Genomic DNA, 25,866 nt, shown 5'->3' on the forward strand with positions numbered 1-25,866 from the left:
CTAGAGTGTGACCCAAGGCTAGAAACCAGGGACACTCAAATTCTCAGAGCACGTACACATCGCCGCGTGACACTGATTACTCTCAGAAGTTTCGTCCTTGGACGAAACCTCCAACTTCTCAGCCACCACTGAACGGTCTCCTGTGCAAGCCGTAACACACTTCCTGAATTCTCTCACTCATATTTTTCTCTCTCGCTCATTCCTTTTTTTCTCTCTCTTTTTTTAAAGGGATAGAAAAGTTCTGAGATAAGATTCTTGATAGAGCGGAAATGAAGCGTCTTTTTGTTTCTTTACACAAACAACCCCCCGTTCACAGGTGCCATATTTATATCACGCAACGCGCTTAACTGCCACATCACCTGATCATGGCAGGCCTATAAATAGGCATGATTTTACACAAGCTTGAGATGCCGGTCACACGCGAGAGGCACTCCCATAGTGTTATGCTAAATGCAACGTCGAAGTTCCCTTTGAAAGGGAACCACTTTTGTTATGTTGAGATCATGAGAAAACCACTTTTGTTATGTTGAGATCACAATAATAATAATAATAATAATAATAATCATAATAATAATGATGCATGGCCTCTTAGGACTTCCGTATTATCTTGAACGTGTTGTTTTGTAACATTTTATGGTTTGATAACTTATAATATAACCCATTGTACACAACTTCTCTCCTTTTATATTTTATTATTTTATTTCATTACGTTTTATTTGATAAGTTTTATCTCTATATCTGTAAATCTGTAGGCTTTTCCCCTTCAATTGGTGCCGTATCTACACTCCCTCCTTGTTAAAAAGAAGAGTTGTGCATTGCTCGATTGGTTAAATTCTCATTGTTAACAAAATGTTGATAAAAACATTCCTATATAAAAAAAAAAACTTTTTAGTTGTTCCTTTTAAAAAGAGCAATTATCTGATTGCCAGCACATTCAGAGCGCTTCAAATGTTGGGGTTTTTTTGGGTTTTTTTTTTTTTTTTTTTTTACAGCTGATGACAGACCCCATGACAGACACCGAGACGTTTTATCTCAGTCCATCTATCAGTGATAGCTATCAGGATGCAAACAAATACGATTAACAGAAGGCATAAGCTGATATTACCATGAGAAGATACACTGGACACTCTCTGGTGCCACACCTTCATTTTTTATCTACTCTGCCCATCTGGTGTTTTTATCCAGATTGTGTATTTCAGCTGCTTGGTTTAGGAATGTGTGTGTGTGTGTGTGTGCACATATGTGTGTCTGCGTGTGTGTGTGTGTGATGCCGCACTTGAATGATCCCAAAAGATTTAGAAACTAGGAATAAAGCCCTATTGATTTACGTGATCTCTCTACCTCTTTTTCTCCTTTATTAATCTGTTCTCACTGCTGTCAGAACGGCGATATCGGCGCAGAAGTAAGTCGATCGGACATAAAGACAAAATGTTTTATTTTTTTGTATTAAAAAAAACAAACAACAAAAAACGTTTGCAGTCGACGCCACTCCGAAGCCTATAGTCGCAGGTCACATGGTGTGCCGTCGGAACTCTTTCAGCGATTGCTGCTCGAGGCTTTAAAGATTACTGATTTTGTTTTCACAGAATACAAATGGAAATTATATTCACACCAACAACTTCCTGTTCTTTGAGTTACCATTTTACCATTGATCTTAAAAATAGTAGTAAAAGTATCCTCTTTGCATGTTGCCAGCCATCTCTTTGTGACAGGAAATCCTGTTTCCATTTAAATGGGGTGGGGGGAAAGCAGAAGTACAACACTGAGATCTGGAAACAGCAGGGACAGAACATGTGTGAAAGTGGTTTGGGAAAACCGAGACGAGTTTATGACCGTCGCTTCTCCTTTTCTGCAACGCAGCCTAAAATTGTGCATGCTTGAGAGGGACGCGACAGGTGTGTTGATGCAGGGGAACACTAAAGCTGTGCAATGATGTGGGCTGAGAGGCCAACAAAATCATAGTTACAAGTGCGGAGACTCAGGATTGTCTTTGAGCCCCGAGTTTCCGAGTTGGGGGCGTGGCAGTAAGAAAACATGGCGGAACCAATGGATGCAACGTCTGTAGTTGATGGTAAATTTGTTGAAAGCTAATTTCCCGCACAAAATACGATAGAATTGTACAATTAAGATATAGTATGTAACGCTAAACTTTACACTGGCTTCATAACTTGATTAAAAACATAAAAAAGCTAAACGCACCTTGCTGTATTTTTTTGTAGTTAATTAAAAGAAAGTGCACCGCCATCTTGCTCCGACTAAAGTGACTTGAACGCACCTGACGTCGTAATTATGACTTCCCAACTCGTAAATACGAACTTCCCAGGAGACCTCGAACGCACAGTGATACCCCACTGGAAGCCCCGCCCCCTTCCCAGATCTCATGTTAGTAACATTTTAGCCAGAGCTCTTGTCTTGACCGGATTTAACATGTAAATACCAGTTGAAAGATGCGACCTCGCTTTCTGCCAAGGAGAATATTTCAAGTATGTTAACGTATAATAAACTCGTGTTATGTTTGAATTGGCTGACAGGCCAGTATTTAAAAAAAAAAAAAAAAACATTTAAAAGAAGAAAGAAAGCACATTTTCTCTATCAGAATAATAGTGTCAAATCTGACATTTGCAAATAATTTTTAATGGTAATAATTAGCAAGTGATTAAAAAACACTGTTGGCTCAGTGTTTCACTGTTTTGCAAAGGTTGCTATGGTGACGTGAACAACTTCTGGAAAGTCCAACCAAAGGACTGCAATCTGGCTGCTTTACTTTTTCGCTCAGTTGCAGGGCCATAAAAAGGGAAGGTACTTTTGTTTTCGCGAAACTTGTAATGGTTTACTGTAACGGCCGTATCAAAGAGCAAGGATATCGAAAGCTTTCAAATGAAACTAAACGGTGCAACTGTCTCTGCTCTTTCAGATGGCGGTGTGGATTCAGGCCCAGCAGCTGCAGGGTGACGCCCTGCACCAGATGCAGTCTCTCTACGGACAGCATTTCCCCATAGAGGTGCGACACTACCTGTCCCAGTGGATAGAGGGCCAACTCTGGTACGTGCCTCTGTGTGATGACCAAATAAGTGTCTCTAACACAGCACTGATGAATTCTTGAATCTGATTGGTCTGAAGGTGTCGAAAATAAATGATACAGCAGCTCTGACAGTAGTGCTGGCTGTAATTCAAATCACAGGTTTATATTAATGCGCTTATTAATACTAATAGGTTATCGTTTCTATAGTAACGGCTCACACACATGGACCTGTATGGTGGACATTCTACATAGTCTAAGCCTAATAATTAGAGATGCACCGACGTATCGGCCGATAAAGGCTATTTTCCCCGCTATGGGCCATCGGCCAGTAGTTTAAAAACATCCGATGGTCAGGGCGGATTATATCCTGTCAATCAAAAGAGGGCGGGAAAACACGCCGATATCACTCTGAATAATCGGTTATCAGTATCGGCTGAGAAATTTAGAATCGGTGCGTCTCTACTAATAATACATGGATGATTACATGGAAACATGTTTCAATAAAAAAGAAATGCGTATGATCGTTGATATGGTGAAGTTTTCTGTACGGAGATGTTTATTTAACATCTGTGGAAGGAGACTCCAGTGTCAGTATGTTTTTTTAAAATACGGAGTAGACTTTAGGACAGAGGACTTTGTGGTTTCTGGTTTCTTGGTAAAAAAATTTTTTGTCTTTGTGAGACTGGTAATGGAAAGTCTGTTTATAGCTGCTGTAACGTAAATGATAACAGGAACTAACTTGTCTCGCAGACGTTCCTGTAACACCACGCCCCGTGTATTTAAAAGGTTTTAATCATGACACTGTTATATTTTTCTTGACGATCTCTCAGGGACTCTATCGACCTGGAGAACCCGCAGGAGGAGTTTAAAGCCAAGCGCTTGCTGGACAGTCTAATTCAAGAACTACAGAAAAAAGCAGAACATCAAATGGGAGAGGATGGCTTTCTGCTCAAGATCAAACTAGGCCACTACGCTTCACAGTTAAAGGTAAACACATAAACACACACACACACCTTGCTTTATGCCTCAGAGCAACAGCACACAAAACATAAACACATACACGAGCAGTATGTAGGCAGGCCGTCTTCCTACTCATGAACTAGACAGAGGTGCAGCATAAGAGTGGTGAGGACGATGATCATCTGTAACGGATACGTGAGAGGACATGCATAATGACGACAGTCAAGATGAAACGGAGAGAACGTGTTGTATTTCAGAGCACATACGACCGATGTCCGCTGGAGCTGGTGAGATGCATCAAACACATTCTCTACACAGAGCAGAGACTCGTCAGGGAAGCTACTAATGTAAGTAATAGTATTACACACTCACTCACACACTCACACATATTCTTTATGAAATTCTGATTATGAAAGCGGAAGCTTCTGGGTTTCACAGTTGTGTAACACTCTAGATTAGTGTATATTTGGGCGATATTTCTTAATTAGTTTCATTTTTATATTTAAAACGTATTTCTGTAAATATAGACTCTAAAATGTAAATCTTTTCTGTTTACATTGTACGCTGACAAGAGTCAGCATACACTTTAACACTGTAGTTAAAACAGACCTCTCTGTGTGTGTGTGTGTGTGTGTTTACAGTCAAGTTCTCCGTTGAGCGGGATGATGGACAGCATGTCTCAGAAGTACCAGCAGATAAACCAGGCGTTTGAGGAGCTGAGGATCCTGACTCAGGACACAGAGAACGACTTGCGCAAGCTTCAACACAACCAGGAGTACTTCATTATACAGTATCAGGAGAGTCTCCGAATACAGGGTACACACACACACGCACAAACGCGCACACTTACACACACAAACATGTTTTTCATTACTTAGCCATGACTGTTTCATTGGCCAAGGTTTTTAAGATTTTTTTTTTTTTTTTTTTTTTTTAAATATACACACAGTATATCTTAATATCAGTTATTAATGAAATTTCCACACCAAAGGTAATGCAAATTAATAATATACAGTCAGGTCTATAAACTTGTGGACATTGACAACGTTACTGAACTTTGAGCTGCTGTTTAAAATGAATCCGGTTCAGTAGATAAGTTAAAAGTTTTCTCGTTTTTGAAACTATCTCGGCATAATTTCGGAAGTATGTAAGTGTGTGTTGTTGACCTTGGGGTGTGTGCACGTGTCTCTCATAGCTCAGCTTTCGAGTCTGGCCGCGCTGCCCCCCGCTGACAGACAGCTGCGAGAGCCGAGCCTGATGAGCAAGAGAGCCACGGTTGAAGCCTGGCTCACCAGAGAAGCCAACACCCTGCAGAAATACAGACTGGTAAACACACACATGACAGGCAAACGTTCCCGTTTTGTGACTCCCAGAGTTTATGTTTAGGTCGAGACTGTTTTATGAGATGACGCATAGCGACAATTTGTACAGATGAGGAACTGCAACGAGAGCAACAGCTAATGGACGGTGTTTTATAAGTAGTCAGAGGGTTTGTTTTATCTGATAACACTCTGCTACTGCTTTGGCATTAAAGCCAGTGTCGTGTTGTACACACACACACACACGCACACACACACACACACACACACACACACACACACACACACACAAGCACAAGGTGGATAGGCTTGACAGATCCAGTGTCCAGATCCAGTATTCTAGATTCAGTATTCAGATTCAGCATCCAAATACAGATCCAGTATCCAAATCCAGTATCCAGATTCAGTATCCAGATCCAAATCCAGTATCCAGATTCAGTATCCAGATCCAAATCCAGTATCCAGATCCAAATCCAGTATCCAGATTCAGTATCCAGATCCAAATCCAGTATACAGATTCAGTATCCAGATCCAAATCCAGTATCCAGATCCAAATCCAGTATACAGATTCAGTATCCAGATCCAAATCCAGTATTCAGAATCCAGATCCAAATCCAGTATACAGATTCAGTATCCAGATCCAAATCCAGTATTCAGAATCCAGTTCCAAATCCAGTATTCAGATTCAGTATCCAGATTCAAATCCAGTATACAGATTCAGTATCCAAATGCAGTATTCAGATCCAGTATCCAGATTAAGTAAATTCAGATCCACTATCCAGATCGAGGCCCCAGATCCAGTATCCGGATCGAAATACAGACCCACTTTCCAGATTCAGTATTCAAATACAGATCCAGTGTCCAGATTGTAGCATCCAGATTCAGTATTCCAGATTTGGCATCCAAATGCAGGTCCAGTATTCAGATTCGGTATCCAAATGCAGTATGCAGATCCAGTATCCAGATTAAGTAATGTAAATTCAGATCCAATATCCAGATTGAGCATCCAGATCCAGTATTCCAAATCCAGTATCCAGATCAAAAATATAGATCCAGTATGTATTGTATTCAAATACAGATTCAGTGTCCAAATCCAGTAATACAGATTCAGTATCAAAATGCAGTATTCAGATCCAGTATCCAGATTGTGGATACAGATCCAGCATCTAGATTCGCCATCCAAATACAGATCCAGTATTCACATTCAGTATCTAAATCCAGTATCCAGTTTCAGCATCCAAATACAGATTCAGGATCCAGATTCAGCATCCAAATACAGATTCAGTATTCAAATTCAGCATCCAAATACAGATCCAGTATTCACATTCAGTATCTAAATCCAGTATCCAGTTTCAGCATCCAAATACAGATTCAGGATCCAGATTCAGCATCCAAATACAGATTCAGTATTCAAATTCAGCATCCAAATACAGATCCAGTATTCACATTCAGTATCTAAATCCAGTATCCAGATTCGGCATCCAAATACAGATTCGGTATCCAGATTCAGTATCCAAATCCAGTATCCAGTTTCAGCATCCAAATACCGATTCAGTATCCAGATTCAGCATCCAAATACCGATTCAGTATCCAGATTCGGCATCCAAATACCGATTCAGTATCCAGATTCGGCATCCAAATACCGATTCAGTATCCAGATTCGGCATCCAAATACCGATTCAGTATCCAGATTCGGCATCCAAATACCGATTCAGTATCCAGATTCGGCATCCAAATACAGATTCAGTATCCAGATTCGGCATCCAAATCCAGTATCCAGATTCAGCATCCAAATACCAATTCAGTATCCAGAGTCGGCATCCAAATACCGATTCAGTATCCAGATTCGGCATCCAAATACCAATTCAGTATCCAGATTCGGCATCCAAATACAGATTCAGTATCCAGATTCGGCATCCAAATACAGATTCAGTATCCAGATTCGGCATCCAAATACCGATTCAGTATCCGGATTTGGCATCCAAATACCGATTCAGTATCCAGATTCAGCATCCAAATACTGATTCAGTATCCAAATTCAGTATCCAGTTTCAGCCTCCAAATACAGATTCAGTAGCCAAATTCAGTATCCAGTATTCAAATACAGATTCAGTAGCCAAATTCAGTATCCAGTATTCAAATACAGATTCAGTATCCGATATCCAGATTGCGGATCCAGATCCAGCATCCAGATTCAGTGTTGAAATCAAATCCAGTATCTATACAGGGTGTATTCCTATCTCACGCTGGGATAGACTGTAGAATCACCAGGATTAAGTGTTTACTGAAGATAAAAAACTGGGAATAGAGATGCTACAGTTTGAAAATTTCTTAAAAATAAAGAAAAAAGTCATGGCTCCTTGGTATTAAATGTGTGTGTGTGTGTGTGTGTGTGTGTGTGTGTGTGTGTGTGTGTGTGTGTGTGTGTGTGTGTGTGCACATTCAGGGCCTGGCAGAAAAGCACCAGAAAACACTGGCATTGTTGCGGAAACAACAGACACTCATACTCGACGATGAGCTGATCCAGTGGAAGAGACGTCAGCAGCTCGCCGGCAACGGAGGACCTCATGAGGGAGGACTGGATATCCTGCAGTCATGGTGCACACCCTCACACACACACACACACACACACACACACACTCATATATATATATATATATATATATATATATATATATATATATATATATATATATATATATATATAATATAAATTACAAGACTACCTGAGGGAGGATTCAACTTTACACAGTTGTGGTACACACAGAACTGTGTGTGTGTGTGTGTGTTTGTTTGTGTTTTGGAGAAAGAGGTATTTCCATGGCAATGACAGCTTTGACATTAATTATGGAAAATGCACCCCGGTGCTTGTCAGTGAGATGCACAGCATATGTTTAGTTTTGCTGAAGCACTCTACTAGAATAAACAAGAAAGACATCATTATCTGAGCACAGCAGGGAAGAACACTGGAGCACTGGGGATTGTTTTCATGTCTTAAACATCAGCTTTTCCACCTTATTCCATATGGACATCCTGCAGTCATGGTGCGCGCACACACACACACACACACACACACACACACACACACACACATATGTATACATACACAGACACACACACACACAGACATACACACACATACACACAGACATACACACACATACACACACTAACACACATACACACACATACATACACACACTAGCACACATACACACACACACACACACACATATGTATACATACACACACACACACACACACACACACACACATACATACATACACACACAAACACACACATATGTATACATACACAGACATACACACAGACATACACACACATACATACACACACTAGCACACATACACACACACACACACATATGTATACATACACACACACACACACACACACACACATACATACATACACACACAAACACACACATATGTATACATACACAGACATACACACACACAGACATACACACACATACATACACACACTAGCACACACACACACATACATACACACACAGACATATACACACACACATACATACACACACAGACATATACACACACACATACACACACACACATACATATGTATACATACACAGACATACACACACATATATACACACACACATACATATGTATACATACACAGACATACACACACACATACATACACACACACATATACACACATACATACACACACTAACACACAGACATACACACACACACACACACACACACACACACACACACATACATACACACATAGACACACACAGACACACACATACACACACACACACACACACACTACAACAACAGGGACAGTGTAGCCTGAGGAAGGACTGGTGATCTTGTGGTCATTGTACACATACACATCAACAGTGGACTGCTTGAGGGCGGAATAGGTATTCTGCAGTTTTGGTACACACACACACACACACACACACACACACATGCAGAATAGGAGAATAGGATTGCCTAAGGCAGGACTGGACATCCTGCAGACACACAAACACATTTAAGCAAGCTGTCTTTCTCTCTCCCTTATACATATATTTGACTCTTTTAACTGCGTATAACTGCATATTCTGACAGACTGATTCAAGTCGAGAACCTGCTCTAAGATACCGAGCATGACAGAGTCTCAAAGGAAAAAAAAGAACTGGGAGCGAGAAATCCTGCACAGTCTGTCTTTAAACTCTGTGCTAAGCCAATGTTTTTAGATCTTAGCGTATCTCGAGCGCTATTGACGGAAATCAGTCAAAACCTTCCACATGCTCGCTCTTGAAATCAACACACGCCATTTATCCCCATTTAATACGACATTTTAAAAATGTCTTTGTGTGTGTATTTGTGTAAATCCAGGTGTGAGAAGCTCGCAGAGACCATTTGGCAGAATCGGCAGCAGATCAGGAGGGCGGAGCATTTAAGACAGCAGCTGCCAATCCCTGGGCCCATAGAGGAACTTCTCAATGATCTCAACGGCACCATCACTGATATCATCTCGGCACTCGTCACCAGGTACGTGTCCGAATGTGTGTACGTGTGTGTGTTTATCTGGTTCTGCAATACCGATTTTCCCATGACAAGACTATATGACAACTAAACATCACTGACTCCCAGTGGAATTTAGAGTCCGAAGTGCTCTTATTTGTTTTTAAACTTTGAATTACCTGGCTCATTTCTACGTTTCTGAGCCGTCGTCATGTACAATCGTTATCAGCTCCGAATCTGAATTTCAGCATGACGTCATGGCATTAATCCTGCTTCTCTCCGAGATGATATCGCGCTAGAAAAATCGACTTAAAGGTCACAAAAGCATGAAACTAGTTGTGTCCCAAATGACATACTATACACTGTATACTTATACTATGCACTATACACTCTGCCGTCTAGTGTATGACTTTTAGAAGGGTCGTATCGTCTCAGATGGCACACTTTCCGTATTGTACTAACCAGAAGTGTATGCTGTTTCCCGCTCGAGGGCAATTTACGTCCAACGCACGTAATGCGACGGTGCTAGCATTAGCGAAATAGCCAAACAGATCACGAAAATGAATTGGTACATTTTACTGTTTTATGTAAATGTTTCCTTTTATGCCCAACAAGACGTCAGTCACCGTCAGACGGAGGTGTAGTCGTCTCCGCAGGTGAATTTTGCTTGCACACTTTAAAACTCAACATAGTAAGTTGTGGGTGTGGCTATAGCTGCTGGCCATGTAAACCTAATATAGCCTGCTATAGCCCCTCCCCAGCCGCTACATAAGGAAAGCTGCGACCGTTGAGTGCATGGAGTGTCCATCATTCCACATGTTTTTCCGGTTGAACGAGTTCACCATCTTAAAGTATTTTTGGAGGGTTTTTCCGGTGTGAACCCACTATTTATTCTACAAAATGGTGTAGAATAGTGCACAAGTGTGCGATTTGGGACGCACTGACTGAAACACACCTCTGTGCGAGTGGTGCGTAAATCTGTAATCACATTTGAGGGCGGAATATGGATGCAGGCTATTTCAGTATCACATCCACATACACATAATTCAACTCTTTTCAGCAATTACCTCCAATGATCCTTGTGTAAAACAGCCAGTATTATAGCGTATAATGTAGCTGGATGTGAATGGGCTTCAAGCTTATTAGCATGAAATTACTGACACACTGCCTAGCCTTAAGGCAGGTCGTGCTCCGTTCGATTCAAGAATGTGTGTTCTGGTTTGGGTGTGTGTCAGTGTTTTATCAGGTGTTTATACTCTGTGTGTGTGTGTGTGTGTGTGTGTGTGTGTGTGTGTGTGTGTGTGTGTTTTCCCTCAGCACCTTCATCATAGAGAAGCAGCCACCTCAGGTGCTGAAGACTCAGACAAAGTTTGCGGCTACAGTGCGTTTGCTAGTGGGAGGAAAGCTCAACGTCCACATGAACCCCCCTCAGGTGAAAGCCACCATCATCAGCGAGCAGCAGGCCAAGGCGCTGCTCAAAAACGAAAACACCCGGAAGTGAGTTCTGCATACACACAGTTCATGAGCCGGACACTGTGCTAATTTATACACTCATAATGCACACGCACACACTTAAACACACAAACATGATTTTCATCACTTAGCCATGGCTGTTTCATTGACCAAGACACACAGTATATCTTAATATCAGTTATTAATGAAATTTCTACACCAAAGGTAATGCAAATTAGTAATATACAGTCAGGTCTATAAACATGTGAACATTGACAACGTTACTGAACTGGCACTATCGTCAGAGCTGCTGTTTAAAATGAAATAGGGTTCAGTAGATAACTTACAAGGACAGGAAGACTTTTCAACACTAAATGCAGGATCTCCCTAAAAAATTTGTCTCACGTCTCTCCAATACGCCAGATCTCATTTGTTTAGTTAGCACAGCTGAAATGTAGTTATGTGTCCCCTTTTTGGGCCAGACAACTCATCTTCTAGACTCTAATTCAGTTTAGTTAAAGAGCTTTCATGAAAGCCTGAAGGACACTTGATGAGAATGTCTTTGGGTTGCAAATAGCTGCAATTCATGATTAAGGACATTGATGTCCTCAGTCTTTAAATGTTTGCTGAGGTTGCTGCCTCATTCTCTCAAGCTCCATCTTAGTCACCTTTTTTGTCTGTTATTACCTCAAAACATTTAGCTACCCATTACGAAATTAATTATTAATCAGTTTCTCTGCATTTCAGATAGAAGAAAGAAAGAAAGAAAGAGAAAAGATAATGAACTCATTAAGCACGTATTAACCCTCGTGGGGTTTTTTGGCAGACCCGATTCCACTTGGTTTCTGTGTGAAATCTATTTGGTCCATTTGAAAAAGTTTGTTTTAAGTGAACCCGAGTGTGGACCACGCCATGCAGGAATGTCAGCCATGTAGCCAGAAATGTGGTAGAATGGCGCCTACAGAGCCATGTTGAGCAACACGATCAGTTCAACTTCCTGTTTCAAGTTTAACAATGGCAGAGAAAGACATGTTGTGGTCCGAAGTGGAGACAGAGTGTCTTCTAGATATTTGAAGCAATGCATCGGCATGCAAACGTTGAATTACTTTTCTTTTACTGAAAGGCCTCACCTAAACCATTGATCAGTATTTGAGCAGCAGTAAATAAGCAAGGGCCTCCCAAGTGGTGCAACAGGGAGCAAAATTGGCCGTGCTCTCTGAGTGGGAGGGGTAACATATTTCCTCTCCACTGTCAATCACAGTGGCACTAGCCAATCATGTGCATCTCTGAGCTCATGTATGTGGAAGAGAGCAGGTAGTGATTAGTTCAGAGTGTGATATGCTGCTCTGTGATTTGTGTTGGCTGTCGTATGAAAGAGGGGAGCAGGCTGGTGAAAAACCATATATATATATACACACACACACAGTGCCCTCCACTAAGACTAGGAACAGGAAATTGTTCAACCATTACTTCCTGTTTCACAGGGTTATAAATATGAAGTAACACATAGGCCAAATTCCTTTAGTCATTTATAACAATTAGTAAGACCAAGGAATATAGCTGTGATGTGCGGCAAAAGTTATGTTGAGCTTCACAAAATGGGCAGTAGCTATAAGAAAATAGCACAAGCCTTGAAAATGCCCATTTCCACCATCAGGGCAATAATTAACACGTTCCAGTCAACTGGAGATGTTATGAATCAACCTGGAATTGGATGCGTGTCTGTATTGTCTCAGCGCACTGTGAAGAGGATGGTGGCCAAAAAATCTCCAAGGATCCCAGCTGGAGAATTGCAGAAGTTAGTTGGGTCTTGGGGTCAGAAAGTCTCCAAAACTACAATCTGAAGTCACCGACATCACCACAAGCTGTTTGGAAGGGTTTCAAGAAAAAAGCCTCTACTCTCATCCAATAACAAACTCGAGCGTCTTCAGTTTGCGAGACACTACTGGAACTTCAAATGGGGTCGGGGTCTGTGGTCAGATGAAACCAAAATAGAGCTTTTCGGCAATAAACATCAGAGGTGGTTTTGGTGCACACAGAGAGGTAGCCATATGGAAAAGTACCTCATGCCCACGGTTAAATATGGTGGTGGCTCCTTAATGTTTTGGGGCTGTTTATCTGCCAGAGGACCTGGACATTTTGTTAGGATACATGGCATCATGGACTGTATCAAATATCAACAGATATTAAATGAAAACCTGACTGCCTCTGCCAGAAAGATTAGACAATGATCCAAAAAATACATCAAAATCAACACAAAAATGGTTTACTGACCACAAAATCAAGGTCCTGCCATGACCATCCCAGTCCCCTGACCTGAAACCCATAGAAAACCTGTGGGGTGAACTGAAGAGGAGAGTCCACCAGCGTGGACCTCGACATTTGAAGGATCTGGAGAGATTCTGTATGGAGGAATGGTCTCATATCCCTTGCCCTGTATTCTCCAACCTCATCAGGCATTATAGGAGAAGACTCAGAGCTGTTATCTTGCCACAGGGAGGTAGCACAAAGTACTGACTAAAAGGGTGCCAATAATTGTTACACGTGTATATTTAACAAAGGTTTTTTTTGATAAACCTGTGTTGTGTTTGCAGTTGTTTGATATCCATGAGAGCAGAGTATTTTTAAGCAGAGTTTTTTGAGCAAAAGATCAAAAGTTTAAACAATAAAGACAATATTATTGGAGGGCACTGTATGTAGGTCACAGCAGAAGTGACTCACAGCATGCATGATCAATCCATGGTTCAGAAGAAATTTGTGTGAAAATAGTGTCTGTGTGAAAACCTGTGATGATGATGATTACCAAGACAAGTCCAAAATCTATTGTAGGTGCTGACGTGAGTCTTCAGGCCAAGTGTAAAAATGTCCGTAAATTGAACACTCTCTCCGTCTCTCTGCCCATTAGTGACAGCAGTGGAGAGATTCTGAATAATAACTGTGTGATGGAGTATCACCAGACCACAGGCACCCTGATTGCACACTTCAGGAACATGGTGAGTGAAGCAAACTGGGTTCACCTTCAATCCCAGTCTATTAGCTGTCATTTCCAACAAGGACCCTGAGTGGAATTTGCTGTCTGTTCATCATTTTTTGCATCTGTGTTTTATATACAAACCTATTTAAAAAGACTAGGAAATGTCTGATGTACTTCGTTACTAAAACACTCAATCCTTCACTCCGCCTCTGTTTGCTCCTAAGTCTTTGAAGAGGATCAAGCGTTCAGACCGCCGTGGGGCAGAGTCCGTAACCGAGGAGAAGTTCACCATCTTGTTCGAGTCACAGTTTAGTGTCGGGGGCAACGAGCTGGTTTTTCAGGTCAAGGTGAGCTTAAACAGGGAAATGATGTGATTAATATAAACAGGAGCCCCCATACACACACACACACACACACACACACACACACACACACACACACACACACACATTCGATGTTCCCACAGATCTAAACTAGCCTTCCCTCTAGGCCTGTTCTCAGTGACGGTTAAGCAGGTTACCATGGTAACAGCCCTCAATAATGGTAAAAACTTTTTTACTGCTGTTAAAAAGAAAAAAATGTATCGTATGGATTTATTTCATGCAAATCATACCAGGACACTAATAATTCCCACAAATGAACGTAATTGAATGTGAAATCCTACATTAATCGTACATGTATTGCACCTAATATAGATGATTTGTTCTAGAAACATGGCTGTTCGGCTGCACCGGTTGAAGCGCGTGAGGTGGGCGGAACACCGTGTGCCATTGTGCTTGGCGGATATCGTTACTAGTCTATAATAAAGCATCCTGTACTTTAAAAATGATAACCGGCTGTGCACACCTTTGTCGGTTTTCAAAGCTTTTAATACAGAGCAATGAGGGTGGCTGACCTGAGCGTGTAGACCAGTCTCAGTGAGAGCGATCATTAAAAATGAGCGTGGATTGCACGCAAATAGCATGAATCAGTCAAGCAAGAATAGAGAGAAGAAGTTAAGAGCACATAAGAGCAGGTCAGTTCTGCGAGCACTGAGACATGTGCACTTCCTTTCCTTTCGGTTAATGTAGAAGAGCCATGGTGTAAAGTAATCTTTATTTTATTAGCATTCCAATTTATAAAGTACAACAAGGTGGGTTTTTTTTTTTTTACTGCTTTTGATAGCAGTTTGTGATTCTTATTGTTATGCTTATTGTTATTATTATTGCTATATATGTCAAAAATAAATAATTAAATAAAGTACGCCAGGGGCAACCTGTGAAGCTCTGGTGAACTCCATGCGCAAGAGGGTTAAGGCAGTGCTGGAAAATAATGGTGGCCACACAATATACTGACACTCTGGGCCCAATTTGGACATTTTCACTTAGGGGTGTACTCACTTTTGTTGCCAGCGGTTTAGACATTAATGGCTGTGTGTTGAGTTATTTTTAGGAGACAGCAAATTTACACTGTTACACAAGCTGTACACTCACTACTTTACATTGTAGCAAAGTGTCATTTCTTCAGTGTTGTCACATCAAAAGATATAATCAAATATTTACAAAAATGTGAGGGGTGTACTCACTTTTATGAGATGCTGTATATGTGTGTGTGTGTGTGTATATATATATATATATATATATATATATATATATATATATATATATATATATAATATACATACTGTAAGTACTATAAGTATCTTATATATATATATATATATATATATATATATATATATATATATATATATATATATATACACCCCTTCCATTCATCCAGTTACCCAAATAATATGATTGTGTTACCAGCACAGACCCACTTTGCCATTCTGGCCATTCACCTGAGCAGCTGATTACCCAGTATGAGGTGAGTAGTTGAGCTGCATTTAACGTTCCTTGTTCTGTCTGCACTCTCGTCCTCAGACCCTGTCTCTGCCTGTCGTGGTGATTGTCCACGGAAGTCAGGATAACAATGCCACAGCCACGGTTCTATGGGACAATGCTTTTGCTGAACCGGTAAGTTCTGAAGAACGTCAATACCTTCATGCTCAGTCACTCTCGAAATTATTACCTTTATGAGCACAAGAGCACTTAAGCCTTATTATGTTTGACTCAGAAAAATAGCCGAAATGTTCTGGGTCAAAATGACTGTACGTGGTGAGTCATCGTTAAGTGGTTACAAATAAACACAAACCCCATACCAAGAATTAACAGGCGCTTAATTCATAGTTTTCGTAATAAGGATCATTACGTTCATTTTCTTATGAACAAGAGACAAAGTCGCACAAATAAATCTATCTATTTGTCTAAACACTGCGGACGAGGAGATTGGAAGCAGCGCCACCTTCTTCTTGTCTTTCAAGAGATTTAGATTTTTAGCATATCTTCAAGGACAATCTTCAGCACTTGCTTCCACTTACTTAAGCACCTGTAAACCTGATAATCTAATCCAGATTTTATTTATTTATTTATGTACAGTACATGGTGTACATGGACCAGGCGTGTTTAGTTGATATGATTAAGCTAAACTTGTGTAGATTGGTTTCGAAGAACAAAAAGCTGGATTAATTGACATTTACAACACATTTTGGTTAAAAACGTGTCTGACCTAAATATATCAAATAATGTTTCAGTTTAAGGGCATGATCAGGTGGTTGAATCCACAGCGTTGAATTGGTTGTTTTTAATATTTGTGGTCTTTTGAGTGTAACATTCAAGTCATTGCTTAAATTGAGCTCATTGAATACTACTGCGTTCAAAAATGTTTATTTTCATTTTATTTCTGGTCTTCTTCAAGCAGTTTTATTTCCTGTAACTATAGCAGTTATTTATTATGTATTTAATATACTACTATTACGAAGAATTATTATTTTTATTATTAGTAGTAGTAGTAGTATTGATTATAATATTATTAGAGACTTTCCGTACATACGGAAAGGCAGTGTCACGATTTGGAGGCGGAGACGGATGCGAGTGTAGATTTTAAGTTTTAATGACTGCAGAAACTAAACACAAAACAAGAACTATGAACAGGAAGCGAAACGCTAAGGCAAGAATCAAACATTAACAAAGCCCATGAACACAAAAACAGAACGGACAGCAACGCAAGACCAGGAGTGCAGTGCAAACTGTGGCTATATATACACACAGGTGCTCGTTAAGTGAATGAGAATCAGGTGCAGGTGGTCGTGAATTAACGCTGCTGTGTGGTGCAGTGGCTGCTGGGAACTGTAGTCTGGAGTCCCTTCCGGGATATCCGTGACAGGCGGCTTTTAAAAGGTATTAAAAAAGCTTGTTTAAAGGAGCTTTTCTGCATTTTTGTGGATCAGGTAGATTAGTAAATGCATAGCAAATGAATAACTGATTAAATAAAAGATTATCACGATTTTTTTTTTTTTTTTGCATTTTGAATAATGTAAACTGAGCAAATCTACAATTTTGTGCAATCCCTTCCGACAACAGTTAAAAGTAATTCTGGCAAACTGAAAGTACAGGCAAAATATCGCTGATATGCTTCGGCACAGCATAACGTTCAATCTGGCCATCAAGGATCCAGCAGTGTTAAAGACCCAGCACTGCCACGCTGCCACTGTTGGGCCCTTGAGCAAGGCCCTTAACCCTCTCTGCTCCAGAGGCTGTGTCATGGCCGACCCTGCGCTCTGACCCCAACTTCCTGACATGCTGGGGTATGCGAAGAAAAGAGTTTCACTGTGCTGTAATGTATATGTGATAAATAAACACTCATTATCATCATCATCATTATGTTTCAGCTTGCCATCCTCTTACACTATATGGCCAAAGGCATGTGGGCTCCTGTCCATCACACCCATATGTTGGCTTTCTGAAAACTGTTGCCACAAAGCTGGAAGCACAAACTTGCCTAGAATGTCTCTGTATGCTGTAGCTTTAATATTTCCCGTCACTGCAACCAAGAGGCCCAAACCTGTTCCAGCACGACAATGCCCCTGTACACAAATTGAGCTCCATGAAGATTTGAGTGGAAGAACTCGAGTGTCCTGCCCAGAGTTCTGACCTCAACCTCACTGAACCCCTCTGAGATGAACTGGAATGCAGACTGCATGCCAGGTGTACTCGCTCAACATCAGTGCCTGACCTCACTAATGGCCGAATGAACGCAAATCCCCATAGTATGTTACAAAATCTAGTGGGAAGCCATCCCAGAAGAGTATAGGTTATTAAAGCTGCAAAGGGAAGTCTACATCTGGAATGGGATATCCAACAAGAACATATTGGTGTTATGGTAGGGTGTGTACATACTTTTGAGTATATAGTGTAAGAACTAGATTGCTAAGAAATACACTATATGGCCAAAAGTTTCTGGACACTTCACATCTATCACACCCATGTGTGCTTGTTGAACATCCCATTCCAGATTTAGATTTCGCGTTGCTGTTATTATAACCTCCAATCTTCTGGGAAAGCTTTTGGAGCGTGGCTGTGGGAATTTCTGCCCGTTCAGCCACAAGAGCATTAGTGAGGTCAGGCACTGATGTCGGGTGAGGAGGCCTGGGGTGCGGTCAGTCTTCATCTCAAAGGTGTTCAGTGGGGTTGAGGTCAGGGCTCTGTGTAGGCCACTTAAGTTCTTCCACTACAATCTTAGCAAACCATGTCTTCACGGACCTTGCTTTGTGTACAGGGGCCTTGTCATGCTGGAACACGTTTGAGCCTCTTAGTTCCAGTGAAGGGAGATCGATTGTCTGCTTCCAACTTTGTGGTAACAGCTTGAGGAAGGCCCATATATGGGTGTGATGGTCAGGTTTCCTCATACTTTTGGCCATATTGTGTGTATCTTAGTAAGTGATTTAAAAGAAACCTCTCTTTGTTTTAGTAAAGCTCCTCATTCTGATCGTTTGTTCCTTCATTTAGGGCCGAGTCCCTTTCCTCGTTCCTGATAAAGTGATGTGGCCACAGCTGTGTGAGGCTCTCAATATGAAGTACAAGGCAGAGGTCCAGTCGAACCGAGGCCTGTCTGAGGAGAACCTGGTCTTCCTCGCTCAGAAGGCCTTCAGCAGCTCCAGCTCCAGCCCTGAGGATTACCGGGGCATGACCATGACCTGGTCCCAGTTTAACAGAGTACGAGACTACCTCACTACACTGCATATAATCCAGCAAGGAAAATGAAACGTGATCGAATTTAAGTCTCACTGCGCAACATAGTAATGACCTTAGTGGAATATTTGCATTCATTTAGTGTAACAGAAAGAACGACCTGTCTGGTTAATCAGGATCATTTAATGTAGTGATTCTCAAAGTGGGAACCGGGGACCCCCAGGGGTCCATGAAGCATAGCCAGGTTGTTTTATTATTATTATTATTATTATTTTGTTACAGCAGTGGAAATTGAAACCCACTATTATTTTTGAATGATTATATTCATTGAGTTTTTATAGTTGTTATTCCATATAAGTGGTCACTTGAATTGAATGGCTTTAATACAAGCCTCAAAAACAACTCCGTGACCTGATGTGTTCTGTGGGATGATAGTTTGGGGGGGGGAGCTCTATTGCTCTAATAAATAGGCAAAATAAAGAATCTAATATTTAGATGTGGGATTATGTTCATAAATAAATCTGGACTGAGAGTCCATGGGGGTTCTTTTTACAGTTAGATGTGCCTTTAACCTGATTTTTACACGGTTAGTAATTGATAACACACTGATTTCGATTTAAGGTGATTATAATGATATTAGGCTCCTATTTTTAAGATTTGGATTTGTGATGCACACAATCACAGAGGATGACAAATGACAGAAATAGTCTCAGTATTTTTGGAGTTTGATGCATTTATTTACATCAAAGCAACCTAGTTATACAGTGTGAGAAGCAATAACGTATGCTCATGGACCACGTTAAAAACAAAAGGTTAACACATTACGCTCTCATGTAAAAACCTGCATCAAGTCATCTCCAGTCAAAAAGGCAAGAGTGACCTGACCGTTCCTTCCGTCGAACCCTGATTGTGATCCCAACGGCAATGCAATTTCTAAATGGCCATTTCAGAAACGGTTTAATCCTAAACTACGCTCACCCATTTGAAACTTCCTATATTAACATTCGCTATTTTTTCCGCCTCAGTAAGCACGCGGAGCACGTTCCCCCGGGCCGAGGTGCGGTCTGCTTTCCATTAAAGCGGTTTATGATTACCAAGTGAGGGAGCCTTGATGCTACTGGTTTTTAGATATGCAGACCTTAGGCGGTGCTTGCCTTTGAAACGGCCTCATGCCGCTTCGGTACACCGAACGTTCAGTGTTCATGACAGACTTTTATTTATTTATTTTTTTTTTCTGTTGACACATTTGGAAGTCGAAGTCCAAAAAAGAAAAAATGCTTGCCGGAAGAACTGCTTTGTGTGTTTAATATCACACTTTTCACCGTTTTATCACATGGTTCATGATGAAATATTTCCAACCTATTGTGTCAGTTATCCTTTATACAAAAACACCTGACATGCACTTCACAGTTTTATATATAACTCAGGGGAGGGGATGTTTTGATCTTTGGCCGGTCCCTATGAGGAAATCTGCAGCTTCTTCTTCTTCTTCAACCCACCCCCCAAGGTTTGATTTAAGTGTAGGTGCATTAATTAGCTGCATTATTAATTATGTTAGTACAACGTCCTCAAGGATACAAGGATGGTGAGACAAACGTGTGCGTGTGTGTGTGTGTGTGTGTGTGTGTGTGTCTGCAGGAGTCTTGATTTGCACACTGTCTTCTCAGAAATGCAAGATAGAAAACGTAATGTCCTTCCTCATGCTCCATGACTTTTCACATAGATTACTGATTATAAGCAAGTGAACATCAGTAGGATGAACATGTCCTCGTTTAGCTGGTAATCATGCTCGTATTTCATAAGCTTCAAACTTCACTTTCTTTTCCAAATACAGACACACACACACACACACAGCTGTGACGCATGCAAACTACATTTAAGTTCATGCTAACCGTCTATTGCAAGGTTTTCAACATTAACAAACATGTTTCTTATATGTTTCTATTTTATTTCCTATATGTGCATCCAGGAAAGCCTTCCAGGTAGAAACTTCACATTCTGGCAGTGGTTTGACGGTGTCATGGAGCTCACGAAAAAACACTTGAAGCCTCACTGGAATGATGGGTAAGACCCGACATCTGCGCTTTGTAAGATGTGGAAGATCTGGGTTATATAATCCGACGGGGTAACGTCCACCTGCAGCAGCGTTACCCCTTCCAAATCAATCCTGTATGTGGCTGGGAAGGTTTCCGTGAGGTAGTGAACTAGGGTTAATACAGATTTCTTAACAGTTTATTAGATAAACAAATGATGTACTATGAAGTATAAAGATTTATTATAATATAAAACTGCAACCGAATCTGTTTGTGCTTTTCCCCGTTTACCTCAGTTTCGGACTAGTGAGAATCCGAGTTACTGAGAATTCTGTTTATCCAACAAAAATGATTGGCTTGGGACTTACACAAGAGATGGCACACAGTCAGTGTACATTAACAGCTCATTGAGCAACTTGCTCTCTAACCTAGCCTTCATGGACTGCACTGGTGTTCTGGCCAGGCTGGGCTCCACGTGGAATCAGTTTGCACTGCCAATAACACACAATTACTGGCTGATGAAGTCGAGATGAACTGCATTTACGCCAGGGCTTCTCAAACTTTTTGCAGCCAGGGACACTTTCCAGAATAAAAGAATCTCCAAGGACCACAACACCACATTTCATTTTAGGAACAATAGGGCATCCTTATTCTAGTCCAGACTGTCCGGTTATACGAGAATAATCCACGCTTCATGTCAGGTTATATCACACCACCGTAACGTGGATTATTGTTTGCATAAATGCACAGTCTGGACATGTCACACATTTGACTGGGTTTAACGGTTAGATGGATTTAATGTCATGGAACATCCACGAGACAAGTTGGTTCCTGTTATCACTTGTTGTATCGACGATAAACAGTTGTTTTTTTTCTCTCTTTCTGTCAAAACACCCAGCTTGTTGTTTTACTGCGAAACCAAAAAAAACTTCACCGCATCATTTTATTCAACAAGATGTTTGGGGTTTTTTTTTTTTGTTTTTTTTTCTAAATCCATTACTTGTTAGATTAAGTGGAGCGTCCGTCGAACTAGTCACTCTATATGAGCCGTTACTAGAGAAACAAGAACATATTAGAATGAGTGCATTCATTTAAACCAGCCAAACCAATCAGATTCGAGAATTAAACCACACTCGGTTAGAACCATTAGAGTTTTCACTCTTGCACTTTCCTCCCATCCGGATGTACAGTACTTAACAGCACTTACTGATTTGATTCAGATTGCAGTTAGGTCAGAGTTGACATTATTCGTGTCTGTTTTTGTGTTGAGTTTTAGATTAACGCCTTTCATTTCAAGTGACCAGTCAACCATGACATCCATCATTACTAGTTTATATTAATCTTCACCCAAAAAAAAAAAAAAAAAAAAAACCAATACAGACAGGGACTTCTTGAACATACACGCACCCGCCCCCCCGACCCCACTTTGAGAACCATGGATTTAAGCAAGCAGGTTATGGGTTACGTCCTCGCTCCGGCGTTCCACACTCGCCTCATTAGTTCCAAAATCGTGGGAAAAATACTTTCTACATGGATTTTCCTGCCATCTTCGAGAACCCCCAGTATATCGGCTATCTTCCTGTAGTGTCCATAAAGTGATGAGATCTGGACAGGGATTTTTGCCTATTTGGAAAATGTTAAGTTTTAGGCTATACTTTCTTAGTAAGTCAGTTTCAGATCAGTTTCACTCGTTCACTCTGGACCAGTTTAGAGTGATTTTCATTATGTTCAATGAAAAAGCCTGCTTGTAGCCGGTTTCTAATCCCTGTAAGCAACTACTCTAATGAGATCATCTTTTTTTTTTTAACCATTTACAAAGTTTGTTGCCTGATATAATAATCTTTTTAAGGCACAGAATGACTAGAAGCTTATTTACATTGAAGGGTGTAGCATATTAATGATGCATGTCAATGAATCACATTTACATGTGTGGAAAATACCGTTTTTGGACCAAAACGGGTTTGAAAATCCCCCTGTCCCAGCAGGTTTCAACTGTTACGCTCAACGTTAAACGTTCCACTCACACAAGTTCAGGCACATTCATTTATACCTACAGAAAATAGTAACTGGGCAAAGATAATTTGCTCACACACCAAACCAAATTAGCAATATGTTGGTGTAATACCACTAAACACCACTTTTGTGTGCATGCCCGAAAATCAATTTTATTACCTTTGTTACCCATTGGAAATATCTGCACTTCTTTATTAATAAAGTGCTGTTTTCGTGTGTGTGTGTGTGTGTGTGTGTGTGTGTGTGTGTGTGTCTCAGGGCGATCTTGGGCTTCGTGAATAAGCAGCAGGCTCAGGACATGCTGATGTCCAAACCTAACGGAACGTTCCTGTTGCGCTTCAGTGACTCTGAGATAGGAGGAATCACCATCGCATGGGTGGCGGAGAATCCCAACAAAGCAGGTCCTGCTTGTTTCACCGTGTAACGTGTACTTACCTGAGCCGAATCTGAGCGGTTGAAGGTTTAAGGTCACTAGCAGTGCAGATGATTTGAACTCTTAACGTTTGAACCATGTGTTGAATATCACATCACCAATCAGCAGCTATCAGAAATCTTTCCTTCATAGCCTTAGTAAGCTAATAAACTTGCTGTTATTATTGAAGACTAGAACTATACAGACGGGTGATAAATGAAAGGAAATTAAATTAAAAACGGCGGCTTTTACGCTGTCGAGAGCATTTATTTATTTTGCTGGCACGTCCGCGTCCTTAGATGAGCGCGTACAAATCAATACAAACGTCATCTGAAGTTCTCCACCTTTATCCTACGATGAAACATTTCTATCCTGATGAGCGTAGTCGCTTCTAATGATGTGGATGACTCCGCCCCTATCCACAGGGCACGAGAAAATCATCTTGCTATGCTATGGCTTTCAAAGTCACCAGATCTCATACCATGGGAGATTTTAGAGTGCCGCGTTGGACGCCAACATCTCCACCACCACCATAAAAACAACAACCCGAGGACTATCTAGTGGAAGATTATTGGCGTTCATCCCTCCAGTAGACAAAGACTCATGAAAGTGAAACAGGAACCAAATGAAAGCCAAACATATCTCTTAGTTAACATGTCTCTTAAGTTCTCTGACTTTATTTAATTAGAATCCTCAGTATTATTCAGACATGATTAAATTCCCATTGTGGAATAGCTGACTCTGTGCTGCTTCCGTCTCCTTTATCCTTTCGTTTTAATTCACTAAAAACGTGGACATAGTTTTGTCTTTTAGTAGAAACGGTTACAAAAAAAACGACGTTGTTATGCAATCGAAAAACTCTCAGCGATTGCGAAACCGGTTCACGATAAAGGGACTAGTAGCCTAAGTGAGCAGGTCAAGCCGCAGTAACTCTAACATGTACTGCGGTAATTCTTTGGCAGATCACCGGTACACTCGATATGTTTTTAAGTCACCAACCCGACACCACTTAATACCAGCTGAACGCGTGAGCAATCGAAAAGGTTCAGGCTTAGTCAGTAATAATAATTCATATTCATTAAGACCTTTCAGTCATGTCAGCTGTATTATTTAAACAGTGACACACTGTGTGCAAAATTGCATAAACCTTAAGTCATTGTGCCATAGAACCATTTTCCTCACTAAAAGAAATTAGCTGCGTTTCAAAGGTTTTGTATTCTTTCTTTCTTGGTTTTTTTTTTTTTTTTTTTTTAAAGCACACAAAAGCTTCCACTGTGTGTGCTGATAAGTGTGTGTGTGTTTTGGCAGGCGAGAGAATGGTGTGGAACCTCATGCCCTACACAACCAAAGACTTCTCGATTCGCTCTCTGGCTGATCGCATCAGTGACCTGAACCACCTGCTGTTCCTGTACCCCGACCGACCCAAAGACGAGGTCTTCTCCAAGTACTACACCCCTCCACTGTGTACGCCATTCTATTCTTATCTAACTGTCTGTGTGTGTGTGTGTGTGTGTGAGAGAGAGAGATACAAAGAGAGAGTGTGTGTGTTTGAGAGACACTGACATAAAGAGAAATGTCCTCTACCCTGCGTGCGTGGAGTTTGCATGTTCTCCCCGTGCTTCGGGGGTTTCATCCAGGTACTCCAGTTTCCTCCCCGAGTCTAAAGACGCACATTGTAGGCTGATTGGCATTTCCAAATTGTCCGTAGTGTGTGATTGTGCCCTGAGATGGGTTGGCACACCGTCCAGGGTGTTCCTGGAATAGGCTCCAGACTCCCCCGTGACCGTGTGGAGGATAAGCGGTATGGAAAATGGATGGACGTACTATACTTTTATTTCTGTGATACAGGTTTGTAAGATTAGGTCCATGCTTTTGTAATTAACTAAAGACTGAGGCCCTGGGTTCTCAAAACAGTGTTCAAGGACCCTCGGCGCTCCATGAAGCATAGTCATGGGGTTGCTGGTGCAAATCACAACTGCATGTTTGTCTTATCACTTGAGTTGAAGGGGTTTAATGTTAACTTCGGAAACTCAAAAAAAGAAAGGCCTGTAGATATTAATATAACGATGTTGGACTAGTGATCGGAAGGTCGTGAGTTCAAATCCC

At 40.9% G+C, this 25,866-nt stretch overlaps 1 protein-coding gene across 3 annotated transcripts in view; it reads left to right on the top strand.

Annotated features, from left to right (window-relative positions):
- Positions 1–25,866, top strand: part of stat5a (signal transducer and activator of transcription 5a) — a 103,038-nt gene that overhangs the window by 70,107 nt on the left and 7,065 nt on the right. For 2 of the 3 annotated variants that reach the window (XM_053615305.1, XM_053615323.1), the window contains exons 1-16: positions 1,641–2,483; positions 2,915–3,042; positions 3,853–4,009; positions 4,240–4,329; positions 4,624–4,798; positions 5,178–5,308; positions 7,748–7,899; positions 9,697–9,852; positions 11,143–11,322; positions 14,183–14,270; positions 14,476–14,598; positions 16,156–16,248; positions 19,120–19,326; positions 21,272–21,366; positions 23,607–23,749; positions 25,069–25,224. In XM_053615305.1, the coding sequence (XP_053471280.1) occupies positions 2,448–2,483; positions 2,915–3,042; positions 3,853–4,009; positions 4,240–4,329; positions 4,624–4,798; positions 5,178–5,308; positions 7,748–7,899; positions 9,697–9,852; positions 11,143–11,322; positions 14,183–14,270; positions 14,476–14,598; positions 16,156–16,248; positions 19,120–19,326; positions 21,272–21,366; positions 23,607–23,749; positions 25,069–25,224 (2,110 nt within the window). In that variant the 5' untranslated portion in view covers positions 1,641–2,447. Of the gene's footprint in view, positions 1–1,640; positions 2,484–2,914; positions 3,043–3,852; positions 4,010–4,239; positions 4,330–4,623; positions 4,799–5,177; positions 5,309–7,747; positions 7,900–9,696; positions 9,853–11,142; positions 11,323–14,182; positions 14,271–14,475; positions 14,599–16,155; positions 16,249–19,119; positions 19,327–21,271; positions 21,367–23,606; positions 23,750–25,068; positions 25,225–25,866 lie in introns of those variants that run through there. The other variant, XM_053615314.1, reaches the window with a different exon arrangement.

Source organism: Ictalurus furcatus, chromosome 2, assembly GCF_023375685.1.
Source record: "Ictalurus furcatus strain D&B chromosome 2, Billie_1.0, whole genome shotgun sequence".
Classification (NCBI taxonomy): domain Eukaryota; kingdom Metazoa; phylum Chordata; class Actinopteri; order Siluriformes; family Ictaluridae; genus Ictalurus; species Ictalurus furcatus.